Genomic DNA, 15,290 nt, shown 5'->3' on the forward strand with positions numbered 1-15,290 from the left:
AGTGACCTGAGAGAAATACGTGGGAGGGTTGCAGCAGGCAACTCTAGCACTTCGCCTGGAGTGAGGAGGAATTGCTGAAGAAAACACAAGGTTTGGGGAATTTCAGCAGCAAAGGGAGGGTGTAAATTCAATCAACAGTTCTTGCATCAACTAGTTATTAAAGCATGGTTCATTTTTCCTCCACTCTTAAGATTAAGTATTTATTATTATTATTATTACTTGGGCTTTTACAGGCACTAAACTACAATAAGGTAGATGGTAGGAAAAGCTAACAAATGAAATTAGAAATGAAAGAGTGAGACAGAGGCAAACGTTAAGGGTCAGTTGTTTCTGTAAGTTATAACAGTATTGTCCTACAAAGCATCTGAGATTGGAGTTGTATAAATGACAATGTCGCCTACAGGTGAAACTGTCAAGCCCATTGCAAGCCAGAGTGAAGTAACCAGTGCCTTAATGATGGGAGGCAAGGTTCGTTGAGTGGATGCAATATCTTTTATTAGACCAAGTGAGTACTTGGAAAAAATAGTTCTCAGCAAGCTTTTGGGTGCAATCACTCTTCTTCAGGCATAGAGTCTGTCTCCTATTCTGAGACTCCAAAGAACAAGAGAAGCTTTGGGAATGAGAAGTTTTGGGATGCATCTCATCCCAAAACTTAATGATGTGAGGTATACACATACAACACAAAACATTTACAGTAAAGCAATTACAATATTTTGTGACTTCACAGCCTAAGAATCCCAGACCGCAAGGATTACCAACAGCCCTTTTACCATTATAGTGGAGTCGCATCATATGTGCGTTTAACTTACGCGAATTCATCATACGTGTATGGCCCAGAGTGCCAATTGTTTGGATTCAGCCTGTAGCTGCCCCCCCTGCAGTGCAGTGCATGGGGCCAAGCAGCTACAAGGGTAATTCTGACTATATGCGATTTTTGCTTTACGCGCTGACTTTAGAACCTAACCCCTGTCTGTGTAAGATGCGACTCCACTGTACCTGCCTTTGCTGCCCTAAATACAAAGCAATCCTAGGTTCCACGACACCATAAAATTGTAAAGCTGCTGGCACACCACTTTTTAGGCAGAAGTCTGTGTACTAAATTGATCCAGTTCATTCTTCCTTTCACATCCATTTCTGTCCTTCAACTGCTACAAACAACAGACAAAATTTAAGTCACGATATGACTGGCACCCGTTGTTACTCATTCAGTTCTCTGCCACCCTTTGAGGAGTCCTTACTATAACTATCCTCCCAGCTGCATATAATAATGTTTTTAGTTTACAGCAAATTTATGTTGCACTTATTCAAAATATTATTTAAATTACCCAATGCTACTTAAGAAGATGGAAAAGGAACCTGCTACCAAAAATCAATGGCCACATTTAGCAACTTATGAAAACTCTTTCAAAATCTCATAGGAACATTTTAGATATTGCATATTACTAAAAAAACCCCAATTTGATGTAAACAATGGGAAGTATTTCACAGTAGTTTAATGAGAAAGGACTCATTTTTAAGGCTGTATTGTTTGATACTTCATTTGCTTATTTCACAAGGTGATAAAAGAAAATTCAATGGAGCTACACATAATGAACCATTTTATTTAACAAGGATTAGACTCACATACTTGGGATATAACAAATTCAGTAGGTATATTTTAAAAATATACAGTGACCGTATAAACAGCCAAGTATAAAAATAGCACCACTTCTAAACAAAATCAAAACTAGCTTGTTGCAGTTAGAATTCCATAATAGGAGAATAAACTGTAAAAAATTAAATCTACACAAGCATCCTTAAAATGAAGAATGTGGAATTTATGATTTCTGCATCTTTTCAAAATATCCATAAATTACAAGACTTTTCCAGAAAGCCTCTCTAACAAGGTTAAAGAGGTTTTCATATTTACAGGGAATACGAAGAAGCTATACTATCACATAAATATAAAAACATTTGCCATCAAGACCAGAGATCTTTCAAACAGTTTGATTTCCTGCATCATTCCATCTCAAGAGCTTTGCCAAATTTTAAATAGAAAGGATCACAATTAGAGAAAATGTATACATAATTTATTGTTTTCAACTGAAACACACAAGATAGTCATGGGAACACATAACAAAAACAAACAAACAACAGTATAAAAACCCTGTTACTATGGTTTGTCAATGGAATTACTTCCAGGCACTTCTGTAACTTTCTAACAATAACCAACGCTAAATCGCTTATTTAAACTCACTTCAGCAATTTTAATTCTCTAAAAAATTTATTATACTTTTAAATCTCCTGAAGGGAGTTGTCATTCATTTTTAACTAGTATATTTTCATTAGTGTAAGCAGGGCTCCCAATGAAAAATAAGTATCTCAAATCACATCACTGAATGATGCAAGCAGATAAGTAACATCAGGCCAGAAAAGACCTCTTAAAAACAGAATTTTTTTTTTAAACAAGTACCTATACACCCAAGTTACTTAAATTAAGAAGTTCAAGAGGGAATAAATAAATTGTCTGTTTAACTGCTAACTACAGGGATTATAAAAAAGAAACCCACATTGCTCTTTTAACCTTTCTAAAAGGCACCAGTGTCCTGGCATAGTTCTATACAATCTAGGACTCCTTCCTGATAACCCAGCATAGAGACACTGATCCAGTCCAGTGTCAAACCAATCCATTTGTGCAAGTCACAGAAAGCAGTACACCAGAGGCAATGAAAACAGCTATCAACAATTTAAGCCACAGGTCAGGATACGCAAAAAAGGGTTTGAATGAGGAATGTCATACCCAATCCAAATAGACTTTAGCACTTAAAAGAACTGACATCACACTCTTCAAAACGAATATAAAAAATGTAAATGAAACAACCTTAGGGCTATTTTTTTACATCGCCAGCTTTCATCAGGGCCTTAATAGCTCTGGCCCTCATCTCAAGCTCCAGGAGCTCCAGCTGCTGTGCTGATGGCTGAACATCTTCTGATGGAGGAACGGCCAAGGATGCTGTTTTAGACTCCTTTGGGCTGGATTCTGCCAACCCCAGTATCTCATTCACACTTTTCTCAATGTCCTTCTGAAGGTCATCTATCTGACCGGCTCCACTTCTGACAGCACTTTCTGGCACGTGTGGACTCTCCTCGTCATTGCATGGGCCTTCTATGTCACTATCGTATGCATCCGCATTTATACTGAGGACATCGCTATCTTCTCCTTTGGCTGTAACACAAATATAACAAATAACCACATACTGCAGGAATCCTAACAAAAAAAAAATCCCTTTCAACTTAGAAACTGCCTCTGCATAAAAGTGATTCTCTGCACAGAGACAGAGTATGAGAAAAAGCATCAATAAATTAAAGACAACTATTTTTTCTTTTTTTCCCTCCCCCAACTTTAAGGCTGATCTAATTTAGACAAGTTTTAATGCATTTTTTATTCCAATTTAGAAGAACATGCAGTATACCAAGGCAGCAGTGCCTGGAAAATTTATTCCATCATATGGAGTTACATGATCTATTTTCCTAATTAAAATGTCATAAGGTTTTATATCACAATGAGGCTTCTGCATTACAAATTGAAAGTTGATATGGAGAACCTCAGATTGATTATTGTTTATTATTTTAAAGCAAATTTAATGTTCAAAGTGTATGGTTTTAAAAAATACTTTAAGATTCCTCTGAAATTTATGAAGTAATACCACCATAGCCAATCAGGATATGAGAAATCACACATTACAAGTATTCAGTTTTTTCACTGACCTGAACTAAATATAGCTGAAATATTTGAACGACTTAGGAAAGAAATGTTGGTGATGGCTTTTAAATTTCAGTTAGAAGTAGGGTTTTATTAGAAAAAGTAATTAGAAATGGCAGTACAGTGGAATAAAACTATAGCAAAACCTCCACAAGAGACAGTGACAATCTGGCTGTAAATAAACTATTTCTCTTAACACTCTCACCTGAGCAATTACCAGTACTTGGGCAATATTTGTATCTTTGGAGACACTAACAGCATTGTTTATTGCTTAAAATGAACCAATTATTTATAGCAACAAAAAGACAAAATTACCAATTTAGTAGATTTTATAGAAGCTTCTAGTAGCATGACTATAGAAAAGTTAAGCCTGGATCTCCAGGTAATTCACAAAAAGCTTTTCATCATGCACTGAAGTTCTAAAGCAAATTTACAGTGATACACAGTAGCTTTATGTATTACATTATGATATCAGCTGGAAAGCACAACAGTATCTACACACCGAAATTATCAGGGGAGATTATAAATACCTGTATATCAGTACAATATTAATTAAATCTCTTTTTAACTTTTTAAACTAGTCTTTTGTCATCAGATTTAACTTTTTTTCATCTTAGTGGACTGCTTTTAAAGTATTAATAGTTTTATCCATCCATTCCTTAGCTCCAGAATCTCAGATCTCCAGGGCTAGGAGTTTTATTGATCAGTACTGCTCATCAACAACAAAGCCACTGATATATTGGAAACCAATGAAGTACTTCCTTCGTGAATTGCTGCTTTTAGATACCAGGCAATTCAAGTGTTACTGAAGTTCAGGTTATAAATATGTAGGGCCCTGCCGAATTCACAGAAGTGGCATGCAGTGCAGCTCCTTTAATTTTGCAGGTTCCCCCATGCATCTGTCTACCGCTGACTGGTGGAGGGGACCCGCCTGCAGCTCACTCTTGATCAGCAAGGAGGTAAAAACCACAGTTTTAAACATGGTGCCATTTTTGCTTCCTGCTGCTGACTGGCTATAGGGCCCCAGCAACCCTGCCATTTGCTGCTTACTGTCTGGGAGGCAAAACCACCGTTTTTGCTTCCTTGCTGGTCATGAACAAGCCACAAGCAGGGCCTCTCCAATCAGCAGCAGGTGAGAGTGCATGGGGGAACCTGCAACGTTAAGGGAGTCACAGCGCATGCCACTTCTGCCATGAATTCCGTAGGGCTCTATAAATATGACATTGATAATGTTGCCTAACAGCAGGGAGCCAAAGTCCAAATACCTTGAACTAACTGTCTTCACATCACTGTATTTTTGGACAACATATTCACATTTCATATTGTTATTGTAAAAGTATTCAGAACAGGTTGTATTCATCATTCATCTAAATACTAATGAGAACACTCTAACAAGAGCTTGAGTTTTAGTCCCAACATCAACAATTCCTTTCCCTCTTCAAAAATGTACATTAAAAGAATCTTTGGAAGGAGGTTTGTTTTAAGCCACTGTTATGTTTGCCTTTGGTTGTACAGCATATTTCAAGAAAAAAAACTATGCAAGACAGAAGAGAGAACTGCAATGCTCTCTGTACACATATTGAGCCATTTCCTCCCCTGGATCTCTGTAGAAAAGTCCTTGCATTCTGTGGAGATTCTGCACAAAGATTTGGTGGGACATGAACCACCAAATTATACTGACCCAGTTCCAAAACAAGCTCTAAACGAACTTTGTCAGTATTCAGTTTTTCCTTTAAAGGGAAAGAGAAGTATGCTTAAAAGTATTCACCTAGACTAAAATACTTTTTGGTGTCTGGGGGAATGTGCACACATATGCACTTATTGTTCACTTATAAACAAGGATGAAAAAAATATGTAGAATTTCTGGTTCATGGTGTTAAACAAGTCATGACTTAAAGTATAAGCATTGCTCTATTGGGGGTCAACGTACATACACATTATTTTTAATTCTATTCAAAATTTGCCATCTTCAGAGCCCCCTACACAGAAGCAATACATAGTATTGCCCTTTCTCTAAATGCCACCTTATGCACAGCAACTTGAGCATCTGTATTTTCAACAACAGCTGTAGTCTGGAGGTACTGCCTACAGAAAGAACCTTGCAGACAATTTTACTTACTCAAACTTGTCAGAAACCAAGTATATGGAAGATCAAAAGAGATGAGAAACAGTAGGATTAACAAATGGAAATTCTTTTGTCTTCCCAGAGGAGCACCAAGCCATATTTACTTAAGACATTGCTCAACTCAGCAGCATTTTCATGCGACAAAAAAAAAAACAAAAAACAACAAAAACAAAAAAAACCAAAACGCTACGTTGAAAGAATCTGGTGCAAAGTTAACTCCCTATTTACAGACAAAGAGAAACATAATTGAACTGGAACTCATGAGATGCTGGGAAAAAGATAAAAGTTTTGGAGATCTGTTCTTCATCCCTGTCCCACCATTTGCACAGAACAGGAAGCTACCCAGCATGCAAAGGTGTTGCTTGCAAGAACTGGGTTCCATCCAGAATTTAGGATTCTCAGTGGCAGCACAATGCATAATAATCATACAACCCCACTGGCCTACAAATGTTGTTTAATTAGCTGATGAGCTTCATTTCCCTCTTTTCCAGTTGTAATTTTACATAGTAATAAAAGTCTTGGATGGCATTTCTCATTATCTTTTTCATTTTGATAACTTGTACTTATTCCTTCAGCTATGACTGTAAAATTCATGTCTGCACACTTAATTCCTTTTTTAACCATATTTTGCTCACTTCTGCTTACCCCCTCCTTTTCTACCTTTTTCCTTTAGCACCACAGGCTCCAGCACAGAAGAAGAATGATTACTAAGTTATATTTTACAATTTATGCCCATATTCTCAAAAGCTCTTTAAAGCTAACATCTTGAGCGGAGCTGCTGTCATAGCCCAAAGCCATCATGATACTGTGGTTGATAAAGTCATAAAAAAGGACAATGAAGCAATCACCTGCAAGTCATCAATTCCCTGTGATAATACAGAAGAAGTGGAAGAGGTCTGCAGGAAATCTGTCAATTCCGAGGTCACTCCATATAGTGCAACAAGCAATATTTAAAGCATTTCTCACAGTCATGGCATACTGCTCCTAACAATTTTGCTGGTTTTATGATGACATTCCTCCCTCCCCGACTATTTAATTCCTCTCACTAGCTACTTCAAAAGTATGCAAAGCTGTTCAAAGACGACAGGACTCAGGACTGAAAAATAAAAGTTGCAGGGAGAAAATAATATTAGATCCTCATGAAACAGGAATACAGCTTATCAGAATCTGAAGCATTTACTGACTGCAAAAGCTATTTCTGACATTATTCTTATTTAGATTTGCTGGACATAGTAATAGTAAACAGGCCAAGATACAAGCAGCCAGTGCAATGTATAAAATACTGGAAGTAGTTAGTGTTGTAAAACAATTGTTGCAGTGCTTCCTACACAGAAGTCAAACCTATATTATTACTACTACATTTACTCAAATACAAGATGAGATTTCCCCCCCCACCCATTCAACATGAGGGGGGAAAAAAGAATGGTCTTGGACTCAATTACTGGCCTGGGTCAGGAGACTGCAGCCCTGGCTCCAACCTGGGACTGGTCCAGGACTGGAGCCAGAGGTGCCACCAGCCGCAGGTTGGGACCAGAGCTGAGGCCACGATCACTGCTGTCTGAAGTCAACAGTGTGATGTCAACAGAAGCTGTAGTCAGTGGAGGTCCAGAGACAGCATCAAAAGGCTGGAGCTGCTGCTGCTGCTACTACCTGGCAGGGGCTGGGGCCAGGGCCAGATTCACCATGTACTCTGTGCCCTGGGCTGGTGCTGAAGCTGCCATATAGGGTAATCAATAATGGGCACAGAGAGATGAACATATACCCTGGTCTAATTTATACTGGTTTTGTATACATCAACATAATGTCGAAATGATCAAAGACCCTCTTCAACTAGGATAGCTTTATGTTTTCGTCCCCTACTACTATATTAATTTCTCTCCAAGCTAAGCTACTAAGCACTAAAGGACTACAGCTTCCCTAGGTACAAAGCAGTTCCACTGCTGCAGATTTGAGGGGTTTAAAGCTCCTAAAATAGGTGTCTTCTACTGATCAGGATAGAGGTATGAGTAAAAATTGGGAAGTAGGGATGTAGACCCTTTGGATCAGCTAGCCACCCCTGAAGAAAGCAAGCAATTATTTTGCGTGTAACATGGCTGAGGAGAGAGCACAGACATAACTGGGAAATTCTGCATGCCGGGCTATAGCAACACCATCTTGCTTTGAGCAGGAGGCTGGACTAGATGTCCTTCTAAGGTGTCTTCCAACCCTCATTTTCTATGATTCTATAGCACACAGGGTAGCTACTACAGCAGCAGATATTTTTTAATCCTTTCTGGCTTTCCTCCACTGCCCCTGCCAAAGTCAGCACTAGGGGCAAGTGCCTCAGTCACTTTCACTTAGTTACACTAAGAAGAGATTATAAAAGGACTGTTTGGGAGTCAGAGGCAAATGCCTAAGGGAAGCCAAGGTTCCATACTCAGGTGCTGAAAACTGCACAAACCCAGGCCGAGGGCACAGTCCCAACTTTTTGTTTTTTAAGGAATCGTACTTTTGCTTATAACAACTTGTTTAATTTATGGACATAAAGATCTGTTCCTGCTTATAAACGTTTGCTTAATTATTTTGTCAAGTCCTCCCACTACTTTATAATGGACTTGTAGTATGTTTCTGAACAGTTCCTTTTATGTTATTAGGACTTTAAATTCTAGAGAAATTAGGAAGAGCAATCAATGTTTCTATAACAGATTAGGAAAACCTCTGACTGCTCCAAATGCTCATCATATTGAATGCCTCTGAGTAGCAAAGTGGAAATATACTAGCACAATAAGAGTACTTGTTTATGGATTTGTATTTTTGTACTCCATAAAAAAGTATAAACAAGGAGAACTAGAGACTGCTCTTTTGATGCATCACTAGCAGGAGCCTACTGTATATGAAAATTATGAATTATCTTCTGTGACTTTGCATTATTATAGGCATCTGAGCAAAGAGAACTAAAGAGTGTGTCCAGGTATGTTGAGAGGAAGTGAGAGAAGGAGGTGGAATGACAAAACTAAGTGCTTTCCATGAATGTCTATTTCAGCATGAAAGCTGCAAAACCTCTCAATGTATAAGCCTGACATTCAGAAGTCTTGACAAGGTGCAGTCCCCAATGCTGCATCAATGAAAGAGCTGATCGCTCAATCATTTTGAAGTTTAGATGCATGATCTGGAGTGAGGGTTCACTCAAAAAGAAAAAAAAAAAAGAAAAAAGAAAAAAACCTTCTTGGCCTCATTTCTATACTACCCAAAGCCTCATTTTTATGACACAGATGTCCCGAGTCATTTGAACCTACTGAGGAGACATAATTGTAGTTATCCCTAAAGTTCAATAATAAGCCTGAATACTTTAAATCACTCGCTTCCTCACACTAATGGTGCAAGACTTCAGCTTTCTGATCCGTACCTTGTTTTGATTCCAGGCCTTCCAGCTTGTTGTCTTCCTTCAGATAAGAAGTAGAATCTATGCTGTTGTCTTGTCTAGAAACAAATGAGAACACATTTACTTTGTAGAGTTTAAAAAGATAAAAGACAATTTGTTGAAAGAAACATTTCCTTTCCGTCAAATAACAGTATTTTTTGACAGCCTGACATACCAGTTTCTTTCTAGGGGGGCCAGGGGAAGCCGATAGGGCTTTACATGTATTTTTACTACTATTCTAAACAATTAAGAACCACTGCATTTTTCTGCTTTGCCTAGTGATATACTTGGCCAAAGAAATTATCCTCGCTGCACTGTTCCTTCAGATGAATAATAATCATTGGCAGCATCTTCCCTATATGAAGTGCTCGACTCCAAAATTCAGAACAAATTGTCATGCAGGCAAGAAAAAACATAGTATACATTCAAGAGATATTTTTTCTTTTAAAATTAAATAGCTGTTTTCATGAGTATAATACCAAACCTCCCGTCTTTCTTACCAAAAAACTAATGTTATCAAGGAATTGCTTTTCGAAAAGCAAATTCAGCTGGACTATTGAGTTACGTTCAATACCCATTTTCTCCTACAGCCTCCCTGTTAGGTGTCAAGCCTGGAATTGCTTCATGCTGTACAGATGCAAAATAAAAGAGAACCTAAGAGCCCAGGGGTAAAAAAAATACATTTTTGTGGCATACTTTCTCCCCACAATTTGCAGATGACATTATTTATACAAGCTAGGAAAATATAATTGAGAGACTGTGAGATACACTGGAGGAGGGAGGATACTGCTCACAGCAGGAACTTCAAATCATAGGAGAGTCCAATTGTTAAGTTTAGTGAGCATTTTGGCAGTAAAATTTTATATTCCTCTCCCAATTTCATACCTCAACTGCTTGTCTAAAGTTTGTGAAATACATATTATATTAATAGGTAATCAAGGCAACCAACCTCATTGCAGGAGCTCAATCAGACCATAAAAAAGGATATTACTACCAGAGATCTTACTGTATTCTCATTTTGCAGGCTCAGTTCTGATGACCTAACCAGTTACTTTTCAGGTATGGCCTTAACTAAGTTATTTCTTTTTTAAAAAGATGGCTACAGATCCATTTTTCTAATGGGACTACCAAAGACCTTATTCTGATTAGTATGCCTGGCTACCAAGTCAATGCAGAGCAGACCTCTTTACTTTGTTTTCTATTCCTAACCATCCTGAGTCTCGTTTCCACAGGCTACTCAGATCCAGGTGAATTTGTTAGTTTGATAGCTACTTCTCCTCTGCGGAAACAGAGGCTAAAATCAATTGATTGGCTCTCCATTTCTCTTGCAAGTTTACATAATTATAGCAACATAAACAAGCATTCAGTTATGCAAACAAACAATTGAGAAGCTGACTAGCCACTTGCACAGATGCAAGGGTTGCATAAAACATTATGAACACTTGGTCCTACTGGAGTACATCACTGACATGGTTATGTGCTGCTTCTTCTCCATAAGATGTTTCAAAGCAGAGGTGAAGGAGAAGCCAAAACCAGGAAGAAAAGAGCCTAGATAAGAAACAGGTGCATTATTAAGCAAGGAGTTTGCTTACAGAATCTGCTTATTCTTGAGCTGACTTTTCCCCCTATCATGCAAAAACATTTTATTTTTACTTGCTCTCTTGCAGCAGCCAGACCTCTATCTGGAAGACCACAGATGTTTCAGGCTGGATTACAGGTTTTAGCACTCAGATTTTCTAAATAAAAACAGGATTCCAAGAGAAAATTAGCTCTCCTTCATGTGATCCTTCAGACACATTAAAAGCAGGTTCTGATTTTTCTTCCTCTCCTGGCAGCCCCACAATCAAATGTCCTATTCCCTTTCTTTTGCCAAGGGGAGTAACTGAATGGTAATCTCCATTGTTGATGGCAATACTGCTCCTTGGCAAGAAGGCATGGACTGGTCTTATACAACCAGTTTCCAGGAAGAAAAAAGCCAAGAAGATTCACCTCTTTTGGTAATTAAAGTTCCTGCTGCCCCGAGTCTTAAAGCCAAATTTCATTCAGGAATCAAATCACACATTTGGCAGCAGCCTACCAGCAAGCTCTTATGTTTAACTATGCCATTTGCTTCAAGCACAAGCAGTGCGAATAGTTATGTTCTTTTATTTTTTGTTATATAAAAAGAATTTTCTATCAAGCAGAAATCTAACACGCTGCAGAAAACTCACAGCTCTGTAACCCACATCAACTGTTTCAGTAAAAATACATCCCCTCTGTAAAGAGCCCCTTGTGTCAATAAACAATTTTGGGGAGTCCCAAAGGTGATCTTTTGCAGGTCATTTTATTTTGTCATAACAGGTTGGGTTGAAGTGGATTGCTGATGAAACTTCACCAGCTGGATTGTAATAAGTAGGCGTGTTGCACCATCTCGTGGCCAGGCAGTGGTAGGGCAGTCTATATTTGGTTTGCATGCTTAATAAAACATATTTAACGGATAAGAACAGAGAGCCAAATTCACTTGGTCGTTATGAATTCACACTGGTGTAATCACACACCTACCAGCTATAAACAGATTCTTTTTTCTTAAACTAAACTAAGTATCTCTGTATTTCCTCAGCTACAGGATGCAGGTATACGCTATTTTAATATAAATGCAAAGCCTCTAAAAGGCATTCCCCTCACTTTCTTTCCAAACTCAGCTAATGAAGAATGACAGCTAAAGTTTGAAGCTTCCTTCCCCTTCTCCTGTCAGAAAAGGAAAAGTACATTTCTCCTGACTGAGTGCTAAGGAATCAATGCACCTAACAGTGGACAAAATTCAAACATTGATTGCTACATCAACTACTTCAGAGAAAGAATGAACAATGAAATACTCAACAAACACCACTATAACAACCTCTCCCCCTCAGAGAGAAGGGCCACAGAATCTCTACAATCCAACCAAATAGTAATAAAACCAGCAAATAAAGGAGGAGCCATAGTTATCCTTAACTGTGAAGACTACATAAAAGCAGCCAACGGAAAACTCTCTGACACTACCTACTATAAAAAAAAATTACAGGAAGGCCCTACTCCCCTTTTTCCTCCAAACTCAAAACCACCATCACATCATTTCCATCAGAACTACAAGAAAAACTTCAGACCCAGAACCTTCCACTACGCAATCCAGGGACTTTTTACCTGCTCCCTAAAATCCACAAACAAGGAAACCCTGGCAGACCTATTATTTCCAACCATGGAACCCATAGGCAATGCACAGGAGGGGTACAGGGCATGTGGGGAGGGGAGGCACATGTCCCCCCCTCCCTCCCCGAGACTGGCCCTCACTGGCCGGGGAGCGGGGGTGCTGAGTGAAGTGCCAGCTGGTGCCACCCCTGAGATTAAAGAAGCGCCAAGAGGAGTCCCAGTGGCACTGCGATTGGCCATTGGCGGACCTTCCCCTCCCCCCCCTCAAGTCTGGAGGCACCAGTCGCCCATGATGGAACTCTCATGGCAGAAATATCAGATTTCATCAAATCTATCTTAAAACCGCTTGTCACCCAAAGACCAAGTTTTCCCAGCAATACTCTCCTAGCCACCATGGATGTCACTAGCTTACACACCAATATCCCACACCAGGATGGCATCCAAGCCTACCTCACATATCTACAAGAACGAGATCACAGCTTGGAATACAGACCTCAGGATATCATTGAACTCGTATACTTCATCCTCAAACACAACAACTTCAGTTTCAACAACCAACACTTCCTCCAGACCATGGGTACAGCTATGGGTATCAAAATGGCCCCACAATATGCCAATCTTCTTATGGCCCACCTAGAAGACTTCCTCAACAACTGCACCATCAAACCCTTACTATACCCGAGATACATACATGACCTCTTCATCATTTGGACCAAAACCCTGCAGTCTCTGATGAACTTCTACCAAAAATTCAACAATCACCACCCCTCCATTAGACTATCACTTGAATACTCTGACACCAGCATTTCCTTTTAGGACACCATGATCAATATCCAAGATAGTAAAATTCAAACCACCATGTACAAGAAACCCATGGACCAACATACATATCTACACAAAACCAGCAATCACCCTAAACACAATCAAGAAAGCTGTAATATATAGCACTCTCTGATACCACTGAATTTGCAGCAAAGAGAATACCTGTGATTGCCACCTCACAAATCTCAAAAGGGCCTTCAGCCAACAAGGACACTCCTCCAGAGAGAGAGACTGCATTTTTGAAAGAGCCACTGGGGTACATGTGAAAATTTGCTGCAGAACAACAAGAAAATCCCCACAAATTGCACACCGTTAGTGATGACATATCACCCTTCCCTGGAACCTACACAGAAAATCCTCAAACAATTGTAACCCATACTAGAAGACGACCCCATTCTTAAAAAGAGATCTTTCCGGAGCCACCCATCCTAGACTTTAAACAAGCACTGAACCTTACTAATCTCATTACCAGGAGCAAACTCCCCATAACCCAAACCACACCCAATGGATCTGGACCATGGCAGGACAAGAAATGCAAAAGCTGCAAACACATCTCCACCACTCCCACAATAACTACATCCCACAACAGAACCATCACCATTCCTGGCTCTTACACCTGCACCTCCAGAAATGTAATCTCTCTCATCCAGTGCACCAAATGCCCCAACAGAAAATATGTAGGAGAAACCAAACAACAACTGCACACCAGAATGAATGCACACCGAAAACCTATCAAAGACCAGAATAACTAAGTACCTGTGGGGGCAACTTCTAACAGGACAACCACTCCCACTCTGATTTGTCAGTTCTAATCCTCAAAGGGAACTTACAACACACCTTTCGTAGATAAGCCTATGACCTTCACTTCACCTACCTACTGGATACCAAAAATCATGGACTTAATATAGACTTTGGATTTATGACACATTATAGACACCTGAAGCACCCGGTACCTGCCTGACCTGACCTCATCTCTCTTTTTTCCCCATCCTTCCCGTCTTCTCTGCAGCTTTTGCATCCTGATTCCCTACCTTTTCCCCGTTTTTTATAGCCTCTTTTTTTACCTTATTATTACCACTGTATTCCTTTGTCCTTTTTTGTCCCGTTTTTCTTTGCCTTTCCTTCCCTGCTTTACTTTTGTTTTTCTAATGTATATTTTCACTGACATCTCATCACATTTTTAGCTTCTGTCATTCCTGCTTTCCTGATCCCTTTTTCACAGACAGACTCTTTTCCACCTTGTATTTTATTACTATTGTCTCCCTGGGACCTTTGTTTTGTTTCCTCTTTTCCCCCTGCTCTCTTCCCCCTCTCCTCCCCAGCTTTACCTTTCGTCTTGCTTATCTCTACCTAGTTACATTTTCACTGACATCCTATCACACTTTTAGCTTCACTCATTCCTTGAGTCTCAGACCAGCAGAGACTCTCTGTGCCTGAAGAAGGGTGACTGTGCCTGAAAGCTTGCTAAGAACTTTTTTCCAACTATTCAGTTGGTCTAATAAAAGAGATCACACATCTAACCAAAGAACCTTGCCTGTCAAGGAATCAATGCTACACTGTGGAGAAATTTCTTTGCCACCTTCCTTTTCCCTGTGAGTCACTTGTTTTTATGGTGCATCCTCCAACTTGATGGGATAGAAAAAGTCTATTTGACATTATAAGTTATTAATTTTTAGTTTAACTGCACACAGGACAAAACCTAAAAGGTTAGGCCCATAGAAAAATACCCAGTGCCTAAATTTTCAGGAATTATGCTTTCTGGTGTACAGAACTCAACTGCAGTGAATAAATCTTTTCTGCTCTGCAAATTTCTAGTAACAAAGACAACATGCCCATCAAGGTTTTAATACTGAAAAGAAAGACAGGTATGGTCCCCACAAATATTAAGCATGGACTCTCATCCTAAGCCAATATCATCAAAACAAAATTAGAGTCCAAGTGGCATTACAAACATGAATCAATAAGGTCCTTACGTTTTACCCAAAAAGTATGAACCATACAAAAAGCTGCAACTAAATTCTGAAAACAGTGGT

The 15,290-nt window shown here is 39.2% G+C and overlaps 1 protein-coding gene across 1 annotated transcript in view; it reads right to left on the reverse strand.

Moving 5' to 3' along the window:
* Positions 1–1,581: 1,581 nt before the first annotated feature.
* CAAP1 (caspase activity and apoptosis inhibitor 1) overlaps positions 1,582–15,290 on the reverse strand; it is a 34,700-nt gene continuing 20,991 nt past the window's right edge. The window contains exons 5-6 of the mRNA XM_090038808.1: positions 9,253–9,326; positions 1,582–3,205 (exon numbers count right to left, since the gene is read on the reverse strand). Coding sequence (XP_089894934.1) covers positions 2,868–3,205; positions 9,253–9,326 — 412 coding nt within the window. The 3' untranslated portion in view covers positions 1,582–2,867. The remainder of the gene's footprint in view (positions 3,206–9,252; positions 9,327–15,290) is intronic.

This window comes from Crocodylus siamensis, chromosome 3 (genome assembly GCF_052110815.1).
Source record: "Crocodylus siamensis isolate JL-2025a chromosome 3, ASM5211081v1, whole genome shotgun sequence".
NCBI classification, from domain to species: Eukaryota; Metazoa; Chordata; order Crocodylia; family Crocodylidae; genus Crocodylus; species Crocodylus siamensis.